At 43.1% G+C, this 25,353-nt stretch overlaps 1 protein-coding gene across 5 annotated transcripts in view; it reads left to right on the top strand.

Annotated features, from left to right (window-relative positions):
* TSPAN4 (tetraspanin 4) overlaps positions 1 to 25,353 on the top strand; it is a 692,791-nt gene that overhangs the window by 613,726 nt on the left and 53,712 nt on the right. For all 5 annotated transcript variants that reach the window (XM_030560655.1, XM_030560658.1, XM_030560656.1 and 2 more), the window contains one exon: positions 10,124 to 10,198. In XM_030560655.1, coding sequence (XP_030416515.1) covers positions 10,124 to 10,198 — 75 coding nt within the window. The remainder of the gene's footprint in view (positions 1 to 10,123; positions 10,199 to 25,353) is intronic.

The raw sequence follows: 25,353 nt of genomic DNA, 5'->3' as shown, positions 1-25,353 counted from the left end.
AAGTTTGAAAATAGTGGCCCAGCCTTACTTTCCACAACTCAAACTGTACATGGCTGAGAAGGGAGCCTTGAAATAAAAATCCAAAAGCCTCTAAGCTTGACCTCCAATACCTTTCCTACACATACAAATAGCACAACTTAAAAGTCTGTTATCTTCGTGTCTGTGCTGACTAGAAATAAGTGTCGTGCATGCCAGTGAAAGGGCAGAAATCTCCACTTTCCAGTGCAGTAAAGCTCCTGTCCAACATTTTCAGAGTGAGTACTGAATTTGACTTCCTCAGTTTTTGGTACCCAACCTGAGATACCTCAGCATTTCTAAAATTAAAGTTCTTTTAAAGTGTTTCTCCTGGGGCTGCACCCAAAAATCACTTATTTACTTTTGAGAATCTTGGCAACTAATTTTTTCACTCTGTAGAGTTGCCAGTTGACAGACCTTAAATCCATTTTTTTTTTTTAATTTTGGTGGGGGAAATGGAAATTTCACACTGGGGGAGGGAAATGTAGCAGGCTGATTTAAAAAAGCAGAAATTTGAAGCTGAACAAAGGTTTGGAACTTTAGTAGTCTTAGCAGGTGTGTATTAGATAGCAAAAGGCTCATGAGGTTAGTGTTGAAAATTGCTATTCATTATTTGTATTTTCCTAGCACCAAGGAGCCCCAGTTTTGTGCGATGCACTATACAAACACAGGACAAAAGAAGTCCCTTCCCCAAAGAGCTTACAATCTGAGTTAGATCGGTGACCTTTTGGTAACGCACAGTTTGATAGAAATGTCAAATTTGTTTTCTTTTTTCCCTCCCCTAATGAGGTGTGTAATGAATGAGTAAACCAGACTTTAAGATCTTGGCTCAAAAGACCTCGTGAATGGTTTAAATGCAAGAAGACTTAAGGCTTTTTGGTGACCTCTAAGGGGAAGGTCATAGTTTAAATTTGGGATCTGAGATGTTGTAGAGAGAGAGATGATGGCAAGCCATAGTGAACAATTGCTTCACATTTCTCATTCATGTCTCACAGGGACATTTGAAAGGTTGAACTCCAATTAAAAAAAAAAAAAGATGGCTGACCTTCTGGTGACCTGTGATGGAAAGGGCAAATATTGTGTTTGAAGGAGATTCTATACTCAGTAGTCCAATACATGTATCAATTTGAAGACTCTGTGTTTTATTTTGTGTATGTATAATGGGTGGGTGTAAGGTGCATATCTGTGTGGGTTTTTTTCAAGTGCTTACACAAAGAAATGCAGCAACCTGGCACTATTAATTGTAAGTTCTCTCCTGTACCCTGATCCTGCAAACACTTAAGCTAGTGCATGAATCTTTGCAGGATAGGAGCCTGAAACTGTAAGGAATAGGAACAGTCATATTCTCTGTGTTTGTAGAGTACTTAGCACAATGGACCTCTGATCTGGTTGAGGCTAGTTGGTGATATTTCAGAATAAATAATTAATAATTTTTGTGTATTTACTGACAGGAGAATCACTTAATGCACTAAATACAGGTTACAATTCTTAGTTCAGCAGATTGCTTGAAACTCATGGGGGCAGATCCTTAGTTGGTGTAAATTCTGATGTAGTTCTGTTGGCTTCATTGGTGCTATGTACTTTTATTTTTTTTGAAAATAAAACATTGTGCCAGTGTTGCTCTATTAGTAACACCCTAGGCTATTAAAACAGAAATAGTTCAGAAAATCTGATTTACTTTCCCTCATTTATGCTCTTTGTCTCCTTTCTTGCATTTTATTTGTCTTGGACAACAAACTCCCAACTAGTCATTCTAGCCTTTCTTTATTGTCAGCTGTTGGCCACTTTCACTTTACATAGTCTACCAGGCTTTTGTGCACATGTTCGCATACGTATGTGTGACGGGTTGGATCACAGAAAACCCCTGGGGTACTGCCAGCTGATGTGCTGAAACTACCCCTGAGCCATTTCCCCTGCCAGCTTGGGACTTCAGAATACGTCTGGTTTGAGCCAGGCACGCTTGCCTGCTACAAACCCAAACCCAGGCCTGAACAACATCCCACAAAAGCTGCAGGCTAAACTGAAAACAGCTTAAGAAGTGTTCCTTTCTCCAACACTCGGATGCCCAGCTCCCAATGGGGTCCAAACCCCAAATAAATCCATTTTACCCTGTATAAAGCTTATACAGGGTAAACTCATAAATTGTTTGCCCTCTATAACACTGATAGAGAGAGATGCACAGCTGTTCCCCTCCCGCCCCGGGTATTAATACATACTCTGGGTTAATTAATAAGTAAAAAGTGATTTTATTAAATACAAAAAAGTAGGGTTTAAGTGGTTCCAAGTAATAACAGAAAGAACAAAGTGAATTACCATGCAAAATAAAATAAAACACGCAAGTCCAAACCTAATACAGTAAGAAAGTGATTACAGATGAAACCTCGCCCTCAGAGATGTTCCAATAAGCTTCTTTTACAGACTAGCCTCCTTTCTAGTCTGGGTCCAGCAATCACTCACACCTCTATGGTTACTGTCTTTTGTTCCAGTTTCTTTCAGGTAGCCAGCTGAAGACAAAATGGAGGTGCTCCCAGGGGCTTAAATAGACTTTCTTTTATGGGTGGTGACCCCGTCCTCTTTCCTATGCAAACTCTAGCTCCAAAATGGAGTTTTGGAGTCATGTGGGCAAGTCACATGTCCATGCATGACTCAGTTTTTACAGGCAGCAGCCATTTCCCACATGCTATCTTGAATATCTCCAGGAAGACTTCCTATGTGGACTGGGGTCTTCCAAGATCCATTATCAGTTATGTGTTTCTTGATTGGGCAATTAATTTGCACATTCCTTTCTTAAGAAGCTGACCAAATGCTTTACTAAGGCTTCTTTTAAACTAAAAAAAGTACACAGCCAATATTCATAACTTTGAATACAAAAATGACACATGCATACAAATAGGATGAATATATTCAGTAGCTCATAATCTTTGCAGATATGTTACATGGCATATGTAGCATAAAACATATTCCAGTTATGCCATATATACATTCATAAGCATATTCCCATAAAGCATTATGGAGTGCAACGTCACAGTATGCTTTAGGACCAGATACATTGATAAACCTAGAGGTACGCACCATGCTCCAGATAGTGTGTACTGAAAATATACTGGGTATAATTTTTATGAGCATGTACCACGAGTGGAGGAGAACCTTGCATGTTATGAGAGAGTCATCTTGTGTTTTGGTATGGCTGAGAGAACTGTGAAGTGCAACAAGTGTTTTGGCATGAATCTTCAGATGAAAGGCCACTAATACCATAAGAGTGACTCTGACGGCATATGTAGAAATACTATTACTGCTGCTTAGCACTTCACATGTTCCAAGTTCTATACAAATGTCACTGTACTAAATCGTTAGAGCATCCTGGTGAGGTAGATAAGTATATTCATTTTTTTTAATTGATGCGGAAACAGAGATTGTGACTTGTCCCAGGCCACACAGCAGCAAATTTAGTGTCAGAGCCAAGATTAGGCTGTAGGCCTCTGAAGCCCCAGATCTGTGCATAACAAACCAGACCATGCTGCCTCTCTTATAAATCCTTTGTTTTCTGTTATAAAGTGCTTGTGACTGTTTTTGATTGTCTGAGCTAACATATACATTTTTAAAACATCCTACGTTAGTGTAGTTTTCTACCAAAGGGCAAATTAAAACCCTTGCCAGTCAATCAATACAACTGCTTTCTGAGATCTAATGTGAAAGGGCCAAAAGGTTTAGTCAAATAGGAAGGCTTCTGAATTTCAGAAGTGTGCACTTGGGGAATTTAATATCTCGGAAGGATGCAGTGATACATGAGCTGAACAGTCAGGATTTGTTTATCCAGAGTCATTTGCAAACTGCCTTTCACCTGGACTTAAAGGTTTAGACCCCCCACAGCTGAAGAAAGGTGACTGTCAGTCCTGTTTCTCTTTTCTTGATCCTGGGGCTGCTAGAGGCCAAACCTGTCCCCAGCACAATTTAACTTCCTGCTGGCTGGATCAGACTTGTAAGAGTGCCTCAAAAACATTCCTAAATGTATCGTCACAACACTCCTGTGAGGAAGGGAAATATTATCCCCATTTTACAGATGGGTCCATGAAACACAGAGAGATTGTGACGTGCCCTGGGTTGGACAGAGTCTGTGGCAGAACAAGGAAATAAACCTAGATCTTCTGAGTCATAGCCCGGTGCTGGATGGGGGAAGCTGGCATCGGTTGGGGGTGGGGTTGCAAGTGAAGATCTTCCTCCTTTTGTTTTCTCCTTCCTCCCCACACACACTGGCTGTGCTTAATTTTTGGGGCTGCATCAACTCCAAAGTATCCTTTTCAGCCCATTGAGTGTCCTCTTCTCTACTGCGTCAGCTGAGTTCTCTGTGGAGAAGTGGTGAGGGAGGGGTGTGAAGGAAATGGAGGGGAAGGGCTGAGAAGTCGCACTGGAATTGGATTAGGGGTGGAGCAGCAGCAGCAAAATAGGGAGAGAGTTTTTTCCTGCCCTTCCTTCACTCCCACCAAGTCCTAGAGCCGATGGGATTATTTTTGGCTTAACCCCCCCTTGTGAACCTCTGCCATGTTGACAAGCGCTGTGGTGAAGTATCTCTAGCTACAAGATTAGATCAATCTTCTTTATGGAGTTCTACATGAACACTTTGCTTTGGGATTGTTGTTTCTCAGCACATAAATCTTTATTATATCAACAGCCTGTAGTCTCACAGGACAGCAGCAAAGCTTATATTTTTATTCTTATTTATCACCCAAGTTCAGGAGCTGCAAAAGAAATGGTGAGGGTTTTCAGGGGGCATGCAGGGGTTGCGTAGGCTCACACTTGTCTGCTATATGCCAATCCTGCCTTGGCTCTCATGTTTGACTTAATTCCACCTTGGAAGTTAATGAAAAAATCAGGTCAGTTTGTGGCGGTAGGTTCTGGGGGAGTATGGTGGAGGAATATGGTGGAGCAGTGCGTGTGTCTGAGATTATGGTCATCAGATCAGTGTGTGCAGGGTTAAGCTGTAATACCACTACATCTGGGGGACACTGAGGAATTTTTTCACTCCTTACAAAGGTGTCTTTTTACAGTGACAAATACACAATAGCTACCTTTCTGTAAAATCCTAGCTGGAGACAGGGTACCTGCAGTGTTTACCACGGGGTAGGTAGGCGAGGTGAGCACTGCACCTCCTTCCTGAGGTTGACCTCACCTGCATGGCAGTCAAACTGCAGTGCCTTGTCTCCACTATATTTTTACAGCAGGATACCTCATGCATATTAGTTAACACACAGTAAAAATGTACCTTGTTTTGTCAGTGGAGGCAAGACATGAGAGACACAAGGCTGAAGGCCCTATTTAAAACAATACTATTATTTTGTGGAGAAAACTCATCATTTTGTTTTGTTTGTGGCTTTGGAGATGGAGAGAAATCCTAACATATTGTGCTTTGAAAAGTTCACAGAGCTATTCTGTTCTGAATAGATTCCCATCATCATAGTATCTGGGCAGACAACCTGAGACTCGGGACTAATTTACAGAAGTGCTGAGCACACTCAATTTCAGCAAATGAGGAATACACAGTAGTAATAGTCACTGAAAAGTTTGGCTTAAGTGACTTGCCTGGCATCACATGAGTAAGACTACATTTTAGTCATGGGTATTTTTAGTAAAAGTCATGGACAGGTCACAGGCAATAAACAAAAAGTCATGGCCCCATGACCTGTCCATTTTACTAAACATACCCGTGACTAAATCTTACCTGCTGGGAGGGGGACACGCCTGAAGACTGCCGCTGGGGTGCGGCCCGGGGGCTTGCTGCTTCAGGGCAGGGCCGGCTCTAGCAATTTCGCCGCCCCAAGCACGGCAGCACGCCACAGGGGCGCTCTGCCGCTCGCCTGTCCTGCGGCTCCGGTGGACCTCCCACAGGCTTCTCTGGGGGGGTCCGGTGGTCCACCGGAGCCGCTTGCCTCCCTCCCGGCAACCAGCAGAGGCACCCCCCGCGGCATGCCGCCCCAAGCATGTGCTTGGCGCGCTGTGGCCTAGAGCCGGCCCTGCTTCAGGGCAATGCTGGGAACCAGTTGCCTGGGTCTGCCAGAGCAGCAGCCAGTGTGGCTGGCCCCGGGGCTTCCCAGGCTGCTGTGGTGGTCCTGGGGTCAGCCACACAAGCACTGCAAAATTCATGGAGGTCACGAAAAGTCACAGAGAATGATTCACAGTCTTACATATGAGACCTCTGTGACAGAGGCAGAAATGTAAACCACTCTTCCAGGGCAACATTCAGCTTCCTACCATCCTTTCTCTTCCTGCAATCCCCTGTCATTTCACTATACGCATTCCAACTTCAACAAATGAACCTGTAGACAACACCCTCCTTTACCTCGCAAACCACAGTTCATCACAAGAGCAGGTCCATCACGTGCACAGAAAGTGGCATGGGTCTTGTATCAAAAACAGTATGTGATCCTGTAATTAAAGATTGTATCGTAATGCAGATTTATAAGGAAACCAAATGAGATTTCCACAGACAACCTTAAGTTGGACATTTCCTATCTTTTGACTTTGCAACATTGTTAATTTTTTTTTTATTTAAAAGCAAACTTAAAGAACAGAGATTCTTTATGGAGATCTACCTATCTCATAGAATTGGAAGGGACCCTGAAAGGTCATTGAGTCCAGCCCCTGTTTTACTGGCAGGACCAAGTACTGATTTTTGCGCCGGATCCTTACGTGGCCCCCTCAAGGACTGAGCTCACAACCCTGGGTTTAGCAGACCAATGCTCAAACCACTGAGCCATCCCTGAATTCCATCAGGTTGGCATTGTATTTACACCCACAGTGTGGATCCACCGCCCACACCTCTTGAGCTAAAAGCATAAATGATAACAATAGGAGGTTGTCATCCCTTGTGTGAACCAACCCTAGAATGGGATGAGACACACACTTTGTGAGTGGGTTTTGTAGATTTTTGTTGAAAGCAGAGGAAGGAGAGACTCGGGAATCTTGGGTTCCATTCCAGGCTCTGGAGAAGAGTATGGTCTAGTATACAGAGGCACTTCTGCCCTTTCTCCCCAAGTTTGGCCCCTTCTGCCCATTTCTACTGACCCGTCTTCTCCCCCACCCCTTCTGGGTCCTTATCCTAGTCCCATTCTCTTAACCTACCCAGGTCCGTCTCCTCATGCTTCTCATCCCTGTGTCCTTACTCAGCCCATCCTAGACTTCCCCTCCAGAGTCCTTGTCTGAATCCTAATCTCACCCCTCAACTTCCAGTCTACTCCTCCCCACACACAGTCCCAGTTCCTCTCCCCCACCACACTCTATTTCCAGTTTTACAGACACCTTGTCCCAGTCTATTCCTTCCATGTTTCCGCCCCCCTCTGGTCTGGCTTTTATCCTTTCTGTATTTGAATCAGACAGCTTCCTCTGCCACAATGCCTGTGTCCCAGCAGAGGGGTCATTGAAAGCACAGGAGGAATAAATTGCTTGTTCTCAGTGGTGGGGCCTGGCTCCACTCCAGCCTGGAGTGGCTGTGAGGTGCCATTATAAGGAAAGTTCTTCTGAATCCCTGCACACCTGGACTGGAGCGTACACAATCCTGTAGGATCTGTGAGGGGATGGAGCATGAGTATTTGCTCTGTGGGGGATAGCACATGTGCAGTCTGGGCAGCACTGCAGGCTGGAGCATGCTCATTGGTCTGTGGGGATGGCAACCTGAGCAAGACACCTGGCATGGAAAATTTCAGCCAAAATGGTCAAAGTTAGGAAAAGTTATGAGCAACTGAAAACAAATTCTTACTCTCAAAGGGAAAGTGCAGTTTATGGACATACACAATATAATTCACATACATTTTATGGATACACCAGAATCTCTAATGAGGGGTGATATGTCCCAATAGAGGTAGGTATCAAGGAAGAGAGTGTTCTTGCAGTACCAGGGCATTCAAGTACATAGTGATATACCTTGTCCCTGCTCACTGAATACTATCGGGGTGACTCCAAGCACGAGCACGCCAAGCACATGCTTGGGGCGGCAAGCCACGGGGGGCACTCTGCCGGTCCCTGCAAGAGCAGCAGGCAGGCTGCCTTCGACAGCATGCCTGCGGAGGGTCCACTGGTCCCACGGCTTCGGCAGACCTCCCGTAGGCTGCCACTGAATTCGCGGGACCGGGGACCTCCCGCAGGCAAGCCGCCGAAGGCAGCCTGCCTGCTGTGCTCGGGGTGGCACAATGCCTAGGGCCGCCCCTGAATACTGTGCCGCAATCTGAAATCACAGTATTAAAGACCAATGACATGTGGGCTGGTATTCACCAATTCATCCAGTTTCTGGTTGATAGTGACAAGGAGGTCTGCCTGGGAGGTTGCTGCCATGAATGGGTGCCCTGACCCAGAACTGGGTGAAAGTAGATTCCTGTACTAGGGTTCCTGTAGTCTTTAGATTCCAGCAAAGAAGTGAAAATAAACCATAATTTAAGACTTGGGGCCAAATGCATTGTGCCATTGTACTGGTGGAAAATTGTTTTCTGTCTCCAGATCTTCTGCCCTTTATTTTATCACAGAAATTCAAAGGTTCCACTCATCAGGCAAAGAAAAGCTCTGATAACACTTTTTTAGCCATTGAAGTTTTACAGGTTTGCTGCTGAGTGGCTGAAGCAAAAGGAGCAGTAGATTTATTTTTTTTCCTCCCACCTCTGAAACTGAGGTTTCAGTCAAAGCAGTACTTACTGTTCAGTTATACAATTCTAGTCTTGCAGGGAGGTTGGTGTGTGAACTTGTAGGGGGCAGTGGAGCCTGTGAACAGTCTTGTGTCCTCCTCCTGATTTTGTGATTTCTAAATAATCTTCTTTTCATAACACCATGAACTGTTAATTAGGGCCTGTTCAAAAGCCCATTGAAATCAATAAGAGTCTTTCTGTCTACTTCAATGGACTTTGCATCAGGCCTGTTTATTGCAGGGAATCCTTGGAGATAGACAAAGATAGCTTAGTAGCTCTCTTCAGTCTCTTAACTCTACAGGGCCATTCTGCCATGGCTGCACCACAGCCTGTCTAAAGTTGGAGTGGCAACATTTTTTTTCTCATCACAAAATGGGAAAGGTGGGATTTTCAGAAGTGCTCAGTGTTGGCCTACCTCTGTTCCCACTGAGGTCAATGAAAGCTGAGCCCTTTTGAGGCTCCTACCTGAAATCCGTAATCCAGGAATTCAGGTACTTTTATAAATCCCATTTCTGGAATTAGATGGGATGTTTCCTCAAAGCCATGAAGCTAAACTGAATAATTTTTTTTAATGCTATAAGTATAAATGAGACAGCTTCCAGTTCAAACTTTTGAGACATTTGTATTCCTAGCCTGAAGAATGCTTCATGCTAACTTTGTACACAAACATTTAAATGTTCCTTTCACTTTCCCAGTAGCCATAACGGAGTGACCTGTGGCTTCCTTGTTCCAGAGAGGGAAGCACCGTGTATGGAATGAGAATAATAGAGATGTCCATGCCACTTCATTAACTGAAAAGATTTGTTTAAACAAAACAAACAAACAAAAGCCTCTGTTCTCACTGAAGTTAGTAGGAGCAAAAGTAGGCAGTGTGTGTGTCTGCACATACTGTGTCCCTGGTTAGTCCTGTGTGTGCTTTCCAATGCTGCATGGTGCAAACACCTCACTTGGTCTCAAAGCAGTAACTCTGTACCCTGTCATCCATAAAACAAAATCCCCTTTTCATGCATGACCTGCTGACAGGGTGGTTCCAGGCCCCAGCACGCCAAGCACTTGCTTGGGGCGGCATGCCACGGGGGGTGCTCTGCCAGTCGCCGGGAGGGCGGCAGGCGGCTCCGGTGGACCTCCCGCAGGTGTGCCTGCAGAGGGTCCGCTGGTCCCGCAGCTTCGACAGAGCATCCGCAGGCACGCCTGCGGGAGGTCCATCAGAGTCGCAGAACCAGCGGACCCTCCGCAGGCACGTCTGCGAGAGGTCCAACGGAACCGCGGGACCAGCAACCGGTAAAGCGCCCCCCGCGGCGTGCCGCTGTGCTTGGTGCATCGAAATGGCTAGAGCCGCCCCTGCCTGCTGAATGTAGTTATTGTACAGTAGGAGGAAGATTAATCAGATTTTGATGTTTCTGGGTTTTTGTTTCTTCCCCTGTCCCCTCTTCTCTTGACAGTTTTTTATCATGCTGTTAATTATATTCCTGCTGGAGCTCACCATCGTGATTCTGTTCTTCGTCTACACCGACAAGGTAAGTCAGATTTTTCTCTTCTTTCTCCTTTAGCAATTTTTTTAATGCCTCTTCCCTTATAAATATGTCATGAAGTGCTCACCTTGGCATAGACACCATGCTTCCCTCTTTCTCAGGTCACCCCCCTCTGAAGATGTGCTCTCAGAATACATAAACAGATTTCCAGGGCTTGAGTTGTGTCTCTCTTGCATGCATTCTTTCTCCCCCTCTCTCATGCACAAGTCAAGGTCAGAGGTATTACCAAAGCAATCGCCATTTAGGAAAAAAGGGAACTCTCAGCTGGGAAGGGATGGGAAAGAGAAAGGTACCTCAGAGGTGGAAGCTAATGGCAATTGAATATTTTTTTTATTATGTTTACATTTCAGAAGTGACTTTGAGATTGTTAGAAAGTCTGGATGCCCGAGATGTAAAAGGCAGAGACAAATAGGTTGTCATCTGTCAAACTTGTTCCTGAGAGCATCTCTGGACAGTCTAATGAAATTCCAGCTAACTGCCACAGTAACAGTGTTCGAGGTTAACATAAGAGCCCTTCGTTTCCTGTGTTCAGATTTTACCTTGATGGACACTGGTCTGATCCAGTATGGCAATTCCTGTGTTTCCGCCACGAAAGAGCACAGCTGTTATAAGGATACACTGGATGTTTCTAACCCACTAGGGTTTTTGAAAAGCGAAAACAAAATAAGGAGTCCAGGAGAAGCATTGGATTCAATATTTTTAGGCGTTCAGTAGGCTTCTATTGACATCTCTTACAATAGACTATTATGGAACTGCAGGTTGAATGATAAAATTCTACCATGGATTAGAAACTATTTAGGAGCTGGGAAGTGAAGAGCAGGAATAAATGTCTTTCTATTCTGAGAAACAGTCATTAATAGCAAGGTGCTTCTAGGATTAGGAATAGAATAGTGAATAACAAGATGGCCACTGTTTTATTGGAAGGCCCAAACTTATTTACAAGAATAAAAATTGTGGATGATTGTGAGAGATTCTCCAAAAATACCTAAAATAATTAGTTTATTAGGCAACAGCATGGCAAGTAAAACTCAGAATTGACTTGCAAGATAATTTACACTGGAAGGGACAATTTAAAACTACTCATGTACACTGATGGGTTCTGAGTTAGTTAAGACTTCTCAGGAGAAAGGTGTACACATCACAGAGGACAGTTTAATGAAGGCATCTGCTGAATGTCCAGCAGCACTCCATAAAGCAAATACAACATTTGGCTGTAGAAGAAGGGGAGTCATATGGAAATTCTATAATGCCATTATGTAAATTGATGGAATGACTTCACCATGAATTCGGCATTGAGTTTTGGTCACCTCATTTCAGAGAAGGGTAATGAAAAAGATTAGAAGCACTGGAGGAGGGAACTTTCATATGAAGAGGGATTAAAAAGTCTAGCATGATTTGGTTTGGGAAAAGGACGATATTAAGAAGAGAGATGATAGAGGTATCTAAAATAATGAACGGTATAGTGAAGGCCAACCACATTTTCCTCTTAACATAAGCACAGGAGGTGTACTTGAAATGTAAAGAAAGCATGTTCAGAAGAGAAGAAACACTTTTTATTTTGTATATAATCAACCCACAGAATTCCCTGAGGTGAATAGTTTAGTAAAATATGGGTGGGTGGAAGGAAAAGGATTGGATGTTTACATTAATAAATCATTCAGTGCTGTTACGCTGGCTGAGTTAATAGTTACAAAAGATAATCCTTATTCTTCAGGTCATAAATTGGTTGCTAGCAGGAGTCAGGAAGGAATGCCATTTGCCATTTCCCCATGCCCTGTACATTTGCAACATTGTTTGGTTATGCTATTGATGAGGAGGGAAAGGAACTCACTTCCTTTGAATTGTTTTGTATAGAACAGTGCTGGAGCCATGATAAGGTTGACCTCAAGAACTAATCTCATTCTAAAATGTATGATCTAGTTCAATCACAAGTTATTGGACTTGCTTCAGGAATCACTGGGTGAGATTTTTATGGCCTGTGCAGTGCAGGTGGTCAGACTAAATGATCATAATCCCTTTATCTTTTAAATCTAGAATACTAGACTAGGTGGATCAGTGGTCATTGTCTGGGTTGCATTTCCTGTGTTTCTGCTCTATACCAGACTTACTAAAAATTAATAAAACATTAGCAGTCTAAAACTAATATTTCCCTACAGCATAGTGAAAGTAATGTCAGCCCTCCTGATCTGAAGAACAATATTGTTATACATACTGGTGTGAGAATTGTGTCTAAATCAGAAAAGTTAGAGCCTTATCACTGGGGTTATTCAGTTAATGCAGCTTGTTGGAATATCTTTTAATGAACAGTGTATGATAACATCCACACATCAGAAGAAAACAGTATTAGCTTTTCAAACCTTTATCACAAATAAGTCAGACTCAACAGGCTTCTGTGTAATAAACATATTCAGAAAGCAACAGGTTTCTGTAGTACCTAGAGGCCTGCTGTTTGGCTATGTGTATGTAAGTGTGCACATACACGTGTGTGTATAAAATTCTTCCCAGTATAAAATGGGGAATGATCATTATACTCTGTTGTTGGCTTAAGAGGAGGCTAAATGGAGAAGGAACAGGATCCCCAACAGCCCTCCTTAACCCCTTGCTTCTTTGACAGTGTAAAGTTCATGAGGCCAATACTCTACTCCCTTATTACAAACATTAATTAATCCTCACAGCACTCTGTGAAGTAGGGCAGTACTGCTGTCCCCACTCAGATTGGGAGACTGAAGCAGCGAGGTTAAGGGACTTGCCCAGGGCTACAAAGGAAGAAGGTATCAGCACTAGGACTAGAACCCAGTGCTTTGCCTTAACCACAAGACTAAAAGAAAATAAAAATCTACAGAAAAGTTAAAAGGCTGAGCTGATTTCAGGGCTGTTTTCAGTGGTTGATTTAATAGTGTACTTCCACAGACCGATGCCTCTTTTTCATTCCTTCTGCTGTAGAATGTGCACAATGATAAACTAGAGAGCGCAGCGCAGTATTAGCGAGGGAGTGACTATGCATCTGGCTGCACGTTTACAATAACTTACTATTGTCTCTTGGGCTGCAAAAAAAAACAATTTCTATGTAAATCACCATGACACACACTTTAACAGCATGTTAAGTATTCTATAGCACCAGCGTTTTAAAAAATATTGTTTATTTGTTGTTTGTTTGTTTTACAGTCAATCACTTATCAGGTTTTTTTGTTTTTTGTTTTTTGTTTTTTTTGTTTTGGGAAAAGAACTGCTGCTCCTTTTGCTCTGGAAGAGAATGCTGCTATGCAGATGAGCAAAATAACTCCCTGGAAAGCTCATCAGCTCAGACTGGGCTATTCTTATTAGTCAGGACAGAGGGGATGGTGCTCAAAAATTATGTTTGTTTCCATTCTTACTAAAAGATGCTTCTCTGAGTAATGAATTATTGAGTGTTGCTCATACATTAGAATGAATTGCTTCTAATGTGTGAGAGCTTGTCTCAATCTCAGGCTGGGTGAGAGAAGCATTCTGCTTTGCTTTATGATCCTCTCCAGGAACTGCTCATGAGGTGTGACACTCTAAAGTGAGAAGTTTCAGAGCGGTAGCTGTGTTAGTCTGTATCAGCAAAAAGAACGAGGAGTCCTTGTGGCACCTTAGAGACTCACAAATTTATCTGGGCGTAAGCTTTTGTTAGTCTCTAAGGTGGCACAAGTACTCCTCGTTCAAAAGTGAGAGATGCTCAGAGAACAACTCATCAATACATAGCGTTGGAATGAAAGGGGAATGAGAGTAGCGTCTCAGAGCTGCACTGCGGATCTCTTTCATAGTCTGAGATCACTTTCTGCATGCCATTCCCCTTGATGTCCTTGCCACTCACCCTCCATAGCTTACACCTTGAGTGCTGCAGATCTAGTGGAGTGTTGCATATAGGTGCCACTTCGGCGGGGGAGGTGGGGACTGGTTGTGGTGTGGGGAAAGGGAGGTGAAACTCTTCCCTCTGATTCTGGGTCCTTCAAAAGCAGTAAAGAGGTTGACCCAGGTGCCCTGCACAGTAGTAACAGAGCTGTGTTTTGGGGTGGCATGACAGAGAGTGTGCCTTATGTTTGGGTATATACATCCCTGAGCTGGCAATGACATCTGTGCATGCACAAACACATCGTGCAGTTTAGTTTTGCCCTGGGGCAAGAATAATCTGTCTAAATGGAGCAGGTTGTGTGTGCAGCTGCTGCTATCAAGAGAATTCCTATTCCCATTATTGCCACTTCCGTAGCATGAATGCTCAATTCAGCCCTGGGGAAGCAGCCCAAACACCACTAACATCAGAGGAGGTATGTCCACTGACATATGGGTTGAATTTGGCCCTTACTATGTGTTCATTTTGCTTCCATCGGCACAGACCAGCACTTGACCAAGGATACATATTCAGGCCATTTTTTATGAGTTAGTTTTTATGATGTGTGGCTACTTAGGTATTCTAAGAGGCAATAATGAAGAGGTTAAGCTCAATTTTACACTGACAAAAGCAAAGCATTGGGGCTCAATCCTATGAGGTGTTGAGCTGCTTCTGGTTGCTGAACCCCATGAACTCCCAGTTGAGCTCAGCACTTCACAGATTTGGGCCCTTTAAGAATATAAGCAATGCAAATAAAGTGCATGGTGATGTACCAGTAATAACTTTTGAGTCCCTCTGTTTTGAACATCTGTCTTTATTTTATTATGACTGTTTTCCCAGAGGCACAGAAAAAGTCTAGATTTACTGTCTTCTGTAACTATGAAGATCATTTTTCAGAGAGTTTGTTAATTCACATCCCCCTTTTCTGATTTATAGGTAGTAGTATGTACTCCTATTTAGCACCTATAAATGGAAAAACATAAACAAACATTAACTTTATTATTTTTAAATGACAGACTAAAATACAGGGCAATTTAAGGAATAGAAACAGTGAGGGCTCTTTGAAGAGGCATAGGGTTGATTATGGGAGCAGCTAGTGCCATTGGAAATTGAGGGTTAGGACTGGGATTTTCAGTGGGAATTGGGCACTTGACTCCCTTAAAACCCATTGAAAATTGCCACCTAGGATCCCAGCACCATTAGCTGTGTTGAACTTTACCAGCACAGGTAAGCATGTGCATATGTGTTACCTAATCTCTGCCACCCACCTGTGAGGTAGGTTGATGTGAGAAGATGCCTTTACCAACCTGCTCTCAAATATACTATGTAGAGGCCACAGTCACCCCCTCCTTGGGGTTTGGCTTTATTAGCAAAGGGCCAGATTGTGAACCTCTTATTCACACTGATGAGCAGTTACTCCCAGGAATAGTCTCTTTGTACCCAGCTGCTCACCAGTATGAGGAAGGGGTTCACAGTCGGATGAAATAAATTAATATAACGAAGTTCAGCTTAAGTCTCCTCTCCAAACTTCACTGCTCCCAAGATTCCTCCCTCCAGACACCTCAGCCCATACACTGCATCCTTTCCTCTCTAAGGCCTTGTCTACACTACAGGGGGAGATCAATCTAAATTATTCAACTTCAGCTACGTGGAAAATGTAGCTGAAGTCAATGTACTTAGATGTACTTACCGCAGGGTCCACACTATGCAATGTCGACCGCAGATCACTCTCCCATTGACTCCCCTTGCGCTTCTCATTCAGGTGGCGTACAGGAGTTGAGGGGCTAGTGATCTGCAGTCAATTTAGCAGGTCTTCACTAGACCCACTAAATTAACTGCTGATGCATGATCACTACACGTCGAACCCTTGGTAAGTGTAGACAAGGCCTAAAAAGCCACTTCTACCTTCCACATATCTGCAGCATGTCAGCGGTACCATTAAAACAGCAGAATCCACTTAACATTCCTCTCAGCAGGATCAAGAGCTGCTTGAGGTGCTTTAAAGCAAATGTGGCCAACCTGTTACAGTTAACATCTTTTCACAGATGGGGAAGCTGAGGTGGATTAAGAGCTGATCATGCTCCCTATACAAGAAGTTGCTAACAGAGGGCTAAAGTTATTTGGACCTTGTCTATGCTACCAAGTTTTGTCAACCAAAATTGCCTTTGGTCAACCAAACAGTGAATGCGTACACACTGCAATGCGACTTCTGTCAGAAAAAAATTTCCTAGTAGTATTCAGCAATCCTCTGCCCAAAGTTCCTTGGCAGAGCTGCTTTGTTCCTTTTCCCATTGTAGGAAGCTTTCCCACACCATTCGGCAATCACCTGTGCAGGGACCAAAGTGGCATTTAGGCAAGCAGCATAGGGAGCAGGGCAGAAGTCACAAACATGGGGTAGATGTTCCCTTACTTCCTTGCTTACCCTTAGCAGTGAGATGTCTGCTAGAATGACCCCTGCCTGTGAAAAGTGTGGAAGAATTTTAGATTTTTTTTTCATAGAATGCTGCGCCATGACCCTTGCAAAGAGTGTGTGCTATTTTCCCCATGAGACGTGCCCCACAGTTAGGGAAACACATTTGTGTAAAACCGTCCACTATTTCATACACATTTCCCAGCATCACGGTCCTTCGTAGCAGGATGCGATTACTGCCCTGCATACTTGTATTAATGCAGCCCCAGCAGTCAACTTCCCTATTCCAAATTGATTTGCGACCGACTGGAAGCAGGCTGGAGTCACCAGCTTCCACAAAGCGATTGCCACGTTTCTCCATGGATAGGGCAGCTCTCATTCTGGTGTCTTTGCACTGCCGTGTTGGGGCAAGCGCCACACACAGTTCCAGGAAAGTGGCTTTCTGCATCCAAAAGTTCTGTAGTCAGTGCTCTTCATCCCAGACCTGCATGACGATATAATCCCACCATTCAGTGCTTATTTCCCAAGCCCAGAAGCGACGGTCTACCTTATGCAGCTGTTCTGTGAATGCCAAAAGCAATCTAAAGTTGCTCCTATCCATATCACACATCATGTTGGGTGCCTGGGAGTCTTCTTCAATTAGGAACTTCAAGATTAATTGCACTGCCATCCACAATGTCTTCATGACAGTTAACAGAGCATCGGAGAGCACTGCAGGATCTGTCCCTTCTCACAAAGATGCCAGGGTACACCACAAAGAAAGGCTGTTGCAAAAATTCTGGGAAAGAAAGCCCATTGAGACTCAAAGAGCTTGGCTTGTTTAGTCTAACCAAAAGAAGGCTGAGGGAAAATATAGTTGCTCTCTATAAATATATCAGAGGGATAAAATACCAGGAGGAGTTATTTAAGCTCAGTACCAATGTGGACTCAAGAACAAATGGATATAAACTGGCCATTACGAAGTTTAGACTTGAAATTAGATGAAAGTTTCTAACCATCAGAGGAATAAGTTCTGGAATTGCCTTCCAAAGGGAGCAGTGGAGGCAAAAGACATATCTGGCTTCAAGACTAAGCTTGATAAGTTTATGGAAGGGATGGTATGATGGGATAGCCTAATTTTGGCAATTAACGGGTGTTTGACTATTAGCGGTAAATATGCCCAATGGCCTGTGATGGGACTCTAGATAGGGTGGGATCTGAGTTACTACAGAGAATTCTTTCCTGGGTGTCTGACTGGTGAGTCTTCCCACATGCTCAGGGTTTAGCTGATTGCCATACTTGGGGTCGGGAAGGAGTTTTCCTCCAGGGATGACTGGCAGAGGCCCTGGGTTTTTTTTGCCTTCCTCTGCAGTGTGGTGCATGGGTCACTTACTGAAGGATTCTCTGCACCCTGAAGTCTTTAAACCACAAGTTGAGGACATCAATAGCTCAGACATAGGTCAGGGTTTGTTACAGGAGTGGGTGGGTGAGATTATGTGGCCTGTGTTGTACAGGAGGTCAGACTAGAAGATCATAATAGTCCCTTCTCACCTTAAAGTCTATGAGTCTATGAGTGCTGGGACAGAAAACAATACATCATGGGACATTGAGCCTGGTCCCAGAATGTGCCACGATCCTCTCTGCCTTCCCACAACACCTAGTGACAAAGTGTCGAGCTGGACAGGTACCCACAGTGCATGGCTCACACTGTCAATGATGGTGCCTCCACAGTAGATGTGCTCTGCCGACAGAGGGAGGGAGTGTTAACATATGATTCTGATTTTTATGATGTCAAATTTTGGCTGTCAACATCACTTTTGTCGACAGAACTTGTTAATGTAGACATGGCCTTGAAAAACACTTGGGAACTCTAAGAATAGAAACTAAAGACTCCATCCCATTGGGGTGGACAGGATTTGTCTCACTGTGGAGCAGACACAGCACATGGGCCTCAAACCTCTCCCACCAGAGTCATTGGAAAATCCTGAAAAACTGAGTGGCCAGGTGTTCACTCTGCAGTGCTCCTTTGGCTCCGCACCCTACCTTTACCACCTGCACCTGGCCTTCTATGTCCTCCTCAGGCTTTCTTCACATTGGCATTTTTCTTAAAAGCTCTTACTATTGCAGCTCCACCACTGATGCTGCTAGTGCAGACTGGTTACTAGTGCCTGCTGGCATTTTTACCACCATATCATTTGAACATATTTAGGAGTTATGGTGGTAAAGACCCTGAAGTGCTGTCTGCAATAATACTTCCACTGTTGCTACAGATCGGGTGACTACACTCATTATAATGCAATGCTGGGAGAATTTCAGAAAAATGGTAGCGTGGCGAATGCCTGAGGTAGTTTGACAGTGTGCAGCAGCAGGAGCCCCTGAATGAAAGCTAACAGGATCGTCATAAATTCCTTCAGGTATTTCTGCCTGGGTTTGCTGTGGTAACATGCCATGTTTAAAACTATTTCCGGCAATACTGGTTTTAATACCTGTGTGAATGGCTCTTCAGCAGACAGTTAAAACTCTTTGTTTTACATTTAAAGGAGTGGATTGAACATGTAGCCCTCATCTTGCTGTTGCACTTACTCCCTCATTTCAGAGCACTACTGATAGCCGTAAAGGTCTGGAAAGTGTCCGTTATAACTAGTGAGTAACTTACAGTAGTAAGTAGGTTGGTTTGCAATAATTCTGTATTCTGTCCTCTGTAGAAATTTCTCTGTTCTAATTGCCTGTTATAAGGGTGATGTATTAGAACTCGGTCAAGCACTTTACATACTTCAATGACACGGAATAGTGCTAAAAGAATGAGATAGTTAAAATGGAAATGACAGCTAGGGGTGTGTGTGTGTGTGTGTATGGTTTATTTTTCATGGTAACACCATTTATCTTAACCAAACTATTTGTATTTCAAAGGTGATACCATATTTTAGGAGATGAAGCAGCATTGTCATAAGCAGCTACTTGCACCCCATTCTTTTTGGCTCCAGTGCAGCGAAATATTTAAGCACATACTTAAGACCATGTGCCTAACTTTAAGCATGCGTCTAAGTCTCAGTAAAGTTAATTCATGGATTTAATTGCCTTGCTGGGTTGGGACCTCATTGAGGAAATTCTACTCATGGTGAATTCTTTTGGACACTCTAATGGATGTATCGTATAATATTTAATTCCATAGGGAATCTGGTGGCATTTAATTAATTTTGATTAATTATAAAGCTCTTTTGGTTGTATTTTCTTTTTTATCCTCTATAACAGCTCCCTGCTTGAAGTCTTGAAGCCTCGTATTAACCTTTTATTTTAGGCAGAGGAAATCATTGCCTGTGTGTTTGAAATAACAAACACAAAAAAGAAAATCCTTTACTACTTCTAATTCATTTGTTAAAGCAGGAACTGAAAGTGCAGCTGCAAAATGCTATTAGCATTGGTCACTGGGGAATACCAAAGTACTGATGACAAGAGTTAAGTGCACACTCTGAATTAGGTGTTCCTCAAAAGCAAACTAAAACAATAACTGCATATAAAATGCATTAGGGTTCCCCTATGGGAATGCCTGAACTGTGATGCTTAGAGCTTAATGGAATCTTAGAATAATGCGTTAGCAAAAATAATAAAATAAAATTCAACTCTCCTCAATAAAAGGGAAGCATGACTCCACACCAAATGCTAGTACCCACCTGCCTGAGGGTTAGCTACTTCAGTGGTCTGTTACCATTCACAAGTGAAGTGAGCTTCGTGTGTCTTGTCACTGTCACCACTGGATATTTATTCATATTGCAAAACCATCACACAATTTGGCATAGAGCTTCCACTCAGGAGAGGCTCAGGGCTGGACTACTAAGCTGGATGGCTGGAAGTGCATTTCCAGAACTGTGTGGGGAAATTCTTCATGCTTGCTATCTGCACTATGCCTTGCTCAGATCAGTGTCACCAGTCTTTTACTCTCAGGAATATGAAATTTTACTTCTCGCTTTTCTTTTAAATGATTTGGTACCATTCAGGTAGCATATAGCAGAGGGTAAATCACCTCTGCAGCCTTCTTGCTAGCTGAATGCCCAGGTAACACACAATGGAGGGAGTGGAGCACATCTTCATATTTTTTGTCATGGGAAGCTTTTCCATTATTAGATCAGCTGTTTCCCAGACTTGTAGCTTGAACTGGAGCTTTTGCAATAGATGCTTTTTCAAAGACAGGTGACCTCTGCTGTTTCATGACCTATCTCTTCAGCTGGCTTCTCTCAAGGATGCTGCTGCAATATGAACATATTAAGAATTAATATTTTGTACTGTAGTGTAACAGCGTTCATCCAAGGATCTCAAATTACATTTCAAAGGGTGGAAAAGTAGATGTTATCCTATTTTACAGATGGAGAAAATGAGGCAGAGAGATAAAGGGCTTGATCCTGTGAGGTGCAGAGTGGTGCCTGAGAAGTACTGACTCCCAGTAAAGTCAATGGGAATTGAGAGCTCCCAGCACCTCTCAGGAGGCACTCAGCAGCTCCCGGGGTCAAGCTCTAAGTGACTCATCCAGGGTCCAGGAAGCCAGTTGAAGTCTCTGGGTAGAGGGCAATGGGCTAGCCCGTCACCTGGTTGAAGTCTGTAGCACACCACCAATTTATGCAGTTGAGCTACACTGATTTTTAGGTGCTGATTTAGCCCCAAAGCTCCTGCTGCCCAGACTCTGCTCTGCCAATTAGTATATGCTGCTGCCGCCCTTGCCCCCAGGATTCTCTCTCAAAAAGAGAAGAGCAGCTGAAAGGAAAAGAGAAATTTCAAGGGCAGATATAATCAATAAATAATGGAGGCAGAACAAGCCATGTAAAACCAAACTGCAACAAATGTAAAGGAACGACTGGGGTGGTATATTGAAACAGACAGTACAATCTCTTTATTCACTCTACAAACATTTTTGTAGTGTCAATATATATTTTAGACAACTTAAGTTGACAGTAAACTAAATGTTTAGCATTTTTTACATATACAAAAGAGGGAAGAAAATGACTTGTCATGTTATCTGACTGAAGGCTGGCCAGTGGAATACACCCTTCATCTTAGATTTGCCAGCTGCCATTGAAAATAATGTTGGGAATGGACCACTTTATTAGATAAAATTTGCAGATGAAGTTCTTCATCCTCTCCCTTTTATTTAACTCAGCAGTGATGTACCTGGAATAACCTCTTGCTGAAATTGTTGGTCATGTATCTCTCAAATCAGTATGTTGGTCATGCATCTCTCTTTATTAACTGGTGTGGAGCCTGACAGTCAAGCTGACAGACCACGCTCCTAATAGGTAATAGCTGATTTGTTTGTACTCTAGGATTAGAATCCAGGCAACCTGGAGCATGGTGAGGTGACTTCTGTCATTCAAACCCCATTTTGCACATAAAAAGACAAACACCAGATCATGCATATATCCACAGTGTGAGATCTGCTTTTCCTCTCTATATGTGTGCCTTGAGTCCTTGCCGCTGGTGTCAAAGATATGATGGAGGACATCCTACAGTGCTATAGATACCAGCCCTCTAAAATGCTTGGAAGCAGTGATGGAGCTAATAGGTGGGCAGGGGTGGTGACCCCGGTCCCCTTCCAACTTCATTTACGTGTATGTGTAGTGCCTTTTCAAGCCAGGTATAATTGAAGATGGCACCACCAATGACCCATCACTCTCCCTGGCTCCACCAATGCTCAAAGCCTGGCTTCACTATTGCTGGGAAGCAAACCAGCTGGAGATCAGAGGTAGCAGGACCAAGTATATGAGTAGGGATTGGAGCCACTAAGATACATTAGGCACATTTTTGAGGGTATATAATACGGGCAAGTTACTTTAATTCAGTTGAGATCCTGGACCCAGTGAGTTGTATTGAAAATAATCATCATAGCCCAGCAGTATTGCTGATCAGTATTCTCCAATGATGAAGACTGAGCAGGTGATTACATTCTGTTCACTTAAAGCAAAGAACAATTGAAAAGTTTTTCTCCAGAGATCAATGAAAGTTCAAGTCATGAAAAACAGAAGAGAAAAGATCTTATGACTGGAAAACATGTTATTTAGATCCTTTACTTAACCTATTAGTCTTTCCTTCAAAGATTTGGTACCAAAAGAGTTACAACAACACTTGAATTAACCAAAAGTGCTTATAGAATATTGAAAAGCTAGGAGAAAAAGCAACGTTATTCTTTATGCAACACCAAAAAAAAAAATCCTGCTGTTTCCTTTCACCACCTCCTTGATAAATTATAGTTGGCAGAAGATCAGCTCAGTATATTCCAACAAAGCAAAGCAATGGGCTTTTCAAGGTCAGACAGCTTGAGGAAAGAAGGAAATTGATTTTCTCTTTGGAAGGGGGCACTCAGGAAAGCAGGAGGAAAATGTGTCACAAACCTCCAAATCTGTTGAAAAGATCACCTGGTATTTAAGTAAATGTCAGTGGGCTGCTCCTGCTGCTACCATCAACAATACTGGCCATTCAGCAGTCATGTGCTAATTCACATGGCAGGCTGTGCTCAATGGAAAGCTGGGTCATTGTCTCTGGAGGTTAGAGCTGTTTGACGCTGATTTATATACAAGCAGCAGAGGCAACCTTTTCATAATGACTGTTGTTATCACAGATGAGCACTGAGCAGTGAGTGAGGATTGCTTTTCTGATAGCTGATCATAAGTCTCCTCTCTCCCCCGCCTCCAGGTGTCAGTTTATATGTAAGAGACAATTCCGTAAATAGGGCCAGGACAGCGGAGTGGCTCTGGGCCTCAGGATATTACAACAGTTCTGTGGTTCCATTTTAGGACATCCTCAGGCAACGGTTACCAGGGAACATGAATGTGGGTGCGTGGGCCTGCACCAGCTGGGAATTAAATCTGGGCCCATTAAAGTCAATGAGTGTTTTTCCATTGACTTCCAAGGAGTCGAGATTTTTTTCTGCTTGTGATTGATTTCTTAGTATCTCTCTCCCACTCCCAAACCCTCTTCCACCTTCTCTGTGGACTAGCACAAAGGACTGTGCATTGAAATGTTACAGAGGATCCAAGTTTATGGTACTGCTACCAAGCATTGTGTGCAGCAAAGACCGGTTCACCCCTTCCTCTGTTTCCTTTTTCACCAGGAGGTAGAAATGCTATATTTCAATCTGTTTCAGTGGATCTGCGGTGTGGAAAGATGATTTGAGTAGGAAAGTACCATTCCAGCTTTCCTGTGAGTTAGTTACTCAGGTCTCTCTTTTTCCTTCATTAGGTAAATGCTGTTGTCTTTAAAAAGGCTGTTTAAATTTAGAGATCAAATCCCGTATTTCACAGCCAGTGAAGTGAAATGCTATTGTTATGAGACTCTAGTTTTGGTGTGTATGGTTCCTTTGGTGAGGAGAGAAGGGTTTTATCACTATTGCAAGTATTCAGTGCTTGTGGGAGCAGCACTGTGACCAATTCAAGTCAGCAATGATTTTGCAAAGGAGCCCAAATTACTATGTTTTGTCTGGTTGTGTCTAATCGTAATCTAGCACCATGCTCTACTTGTTGGAAGCTGCAATCTGCTGGAAAGCTGTTTGAACTCTGGCTGCTAAAGGAAAAAAAAAACACAGCATAAGTTTCAATTCATACCTTTTATTTAGGGACTATAGAGGCAATTATCTATCTATACCCAAGATTTTTTTTCAAGTGCTTAGTAATTTTGGCTGCATCACTTTTTAGGTGTCCAACCTGACACACGTTAGAGAGACCTGTTTTTTTCAGAGGGTAGGTGCTTGCTACTTTCTGAAAATCAGGCCTCTTTAAGTTACTTGTAGTTGGGCACCCCAAATCACCCATCATGTTTGAAAATCTTGGTTGAGGTTCTTATATGATACCCATCACTCTTGCATCTGAGCACCATCTTTCTTCCATTTCATCTGGTGGAGTAAACTGCTTGAGGGAAGATTTCTTGGAGTTAGGATGAATCACAAGGAGGCTCACTTTCTAAACAAAAACATGTTAATGGATCCCCTTTCATGAGTCAGTGATCAATAGCCACAGTAGTAAGCCTTCTGCTCTCCCCATAGAGAGAGAGTGCGGGTGTATAGGGGACGATCCAAAGAAAAATGCAGTCATGGTGGTTAATATATCGGTTTTGGATCACTTTACCTGTGAGTTTCTTGAATTCTCATAAACTGATAGTTGCACTCAGTGCTTGAGGAGTTACTTGTCCTCCATTCCAAGCAGAATAAAGTAAGATGATTCCATTTCACAAGACAGATCTATAAAAGTAGGTAGCAAGTGGGGAATCAGAGGTGAATTATACTCAAAATGTAGAAAATTGATTGTTTCCCCACCCACAAGAAAATCCAAGTACTAGAGAAGGAGATGCCCGTTCAGTTTATGCCCTTTCCCAAAATAATGGATGTACTTAGCTTGTATATTGGCAAAATTGGAACGGTGGAGAGATTAACTGCACTGATTCCACTGACTGTCCTAGCTCAGGTGCCAAGGAGCATGGAAGGGTAAATGCAGAGAGTTGTCCCTTCTTCCAATGGACCTACTTTCTACTACCCAAAGGGCTCACAAATTTAAATGTATAGCTCCAGAAAAGGATAGGCAGGGAGTGAGATTCCCTTTTCTACACACACAGACACACACAGTCTAGGCTAGAGATTCATGTGGTGTGAGGCTGTCATCTCACAAGTGGTATGGGTGAGACAACTACAAAGTGAAATAGAGTGGTTACAGCAGATGAGAATGACTTTCCTTAGCCTATAAAAGAGGCCAGAAAATTGTGGGGAGAGAGAGGAAACAAAACAAATAGCTCCGAAGCCTATCGAGATTCCCTTGAAGTTCTGGACACGGGAGGAGACACATTAAAAGGAGGGGCTTGGAGTTTTAATGCAGGGTGGATGGCTGAGGAACCCAGCATTGATCTTTTTAAATTTGGTATGTGTAAAAG

This window comes from Gopherus evgoodei, chromosome 4 (genome assembly GCF_007399415.2).
Source record: "Gopherus evgoodei ecotype Sinaloan lineage chromosome 4, rGopEvg1_v1.p, whole genome shotgun sequence".
In the NCBI taxonomy this organism is placed as follows: Eukaryota; Metazoa; Chordata; order Testudines; family Testudinidae; genus Gopherus; species Gopherus evgoodei.
The sequence above is the reverse complement of the archived record's forward strand: the minus strand, read 5'-3'. Positions and strand labels throughout refer to the sequence as shown.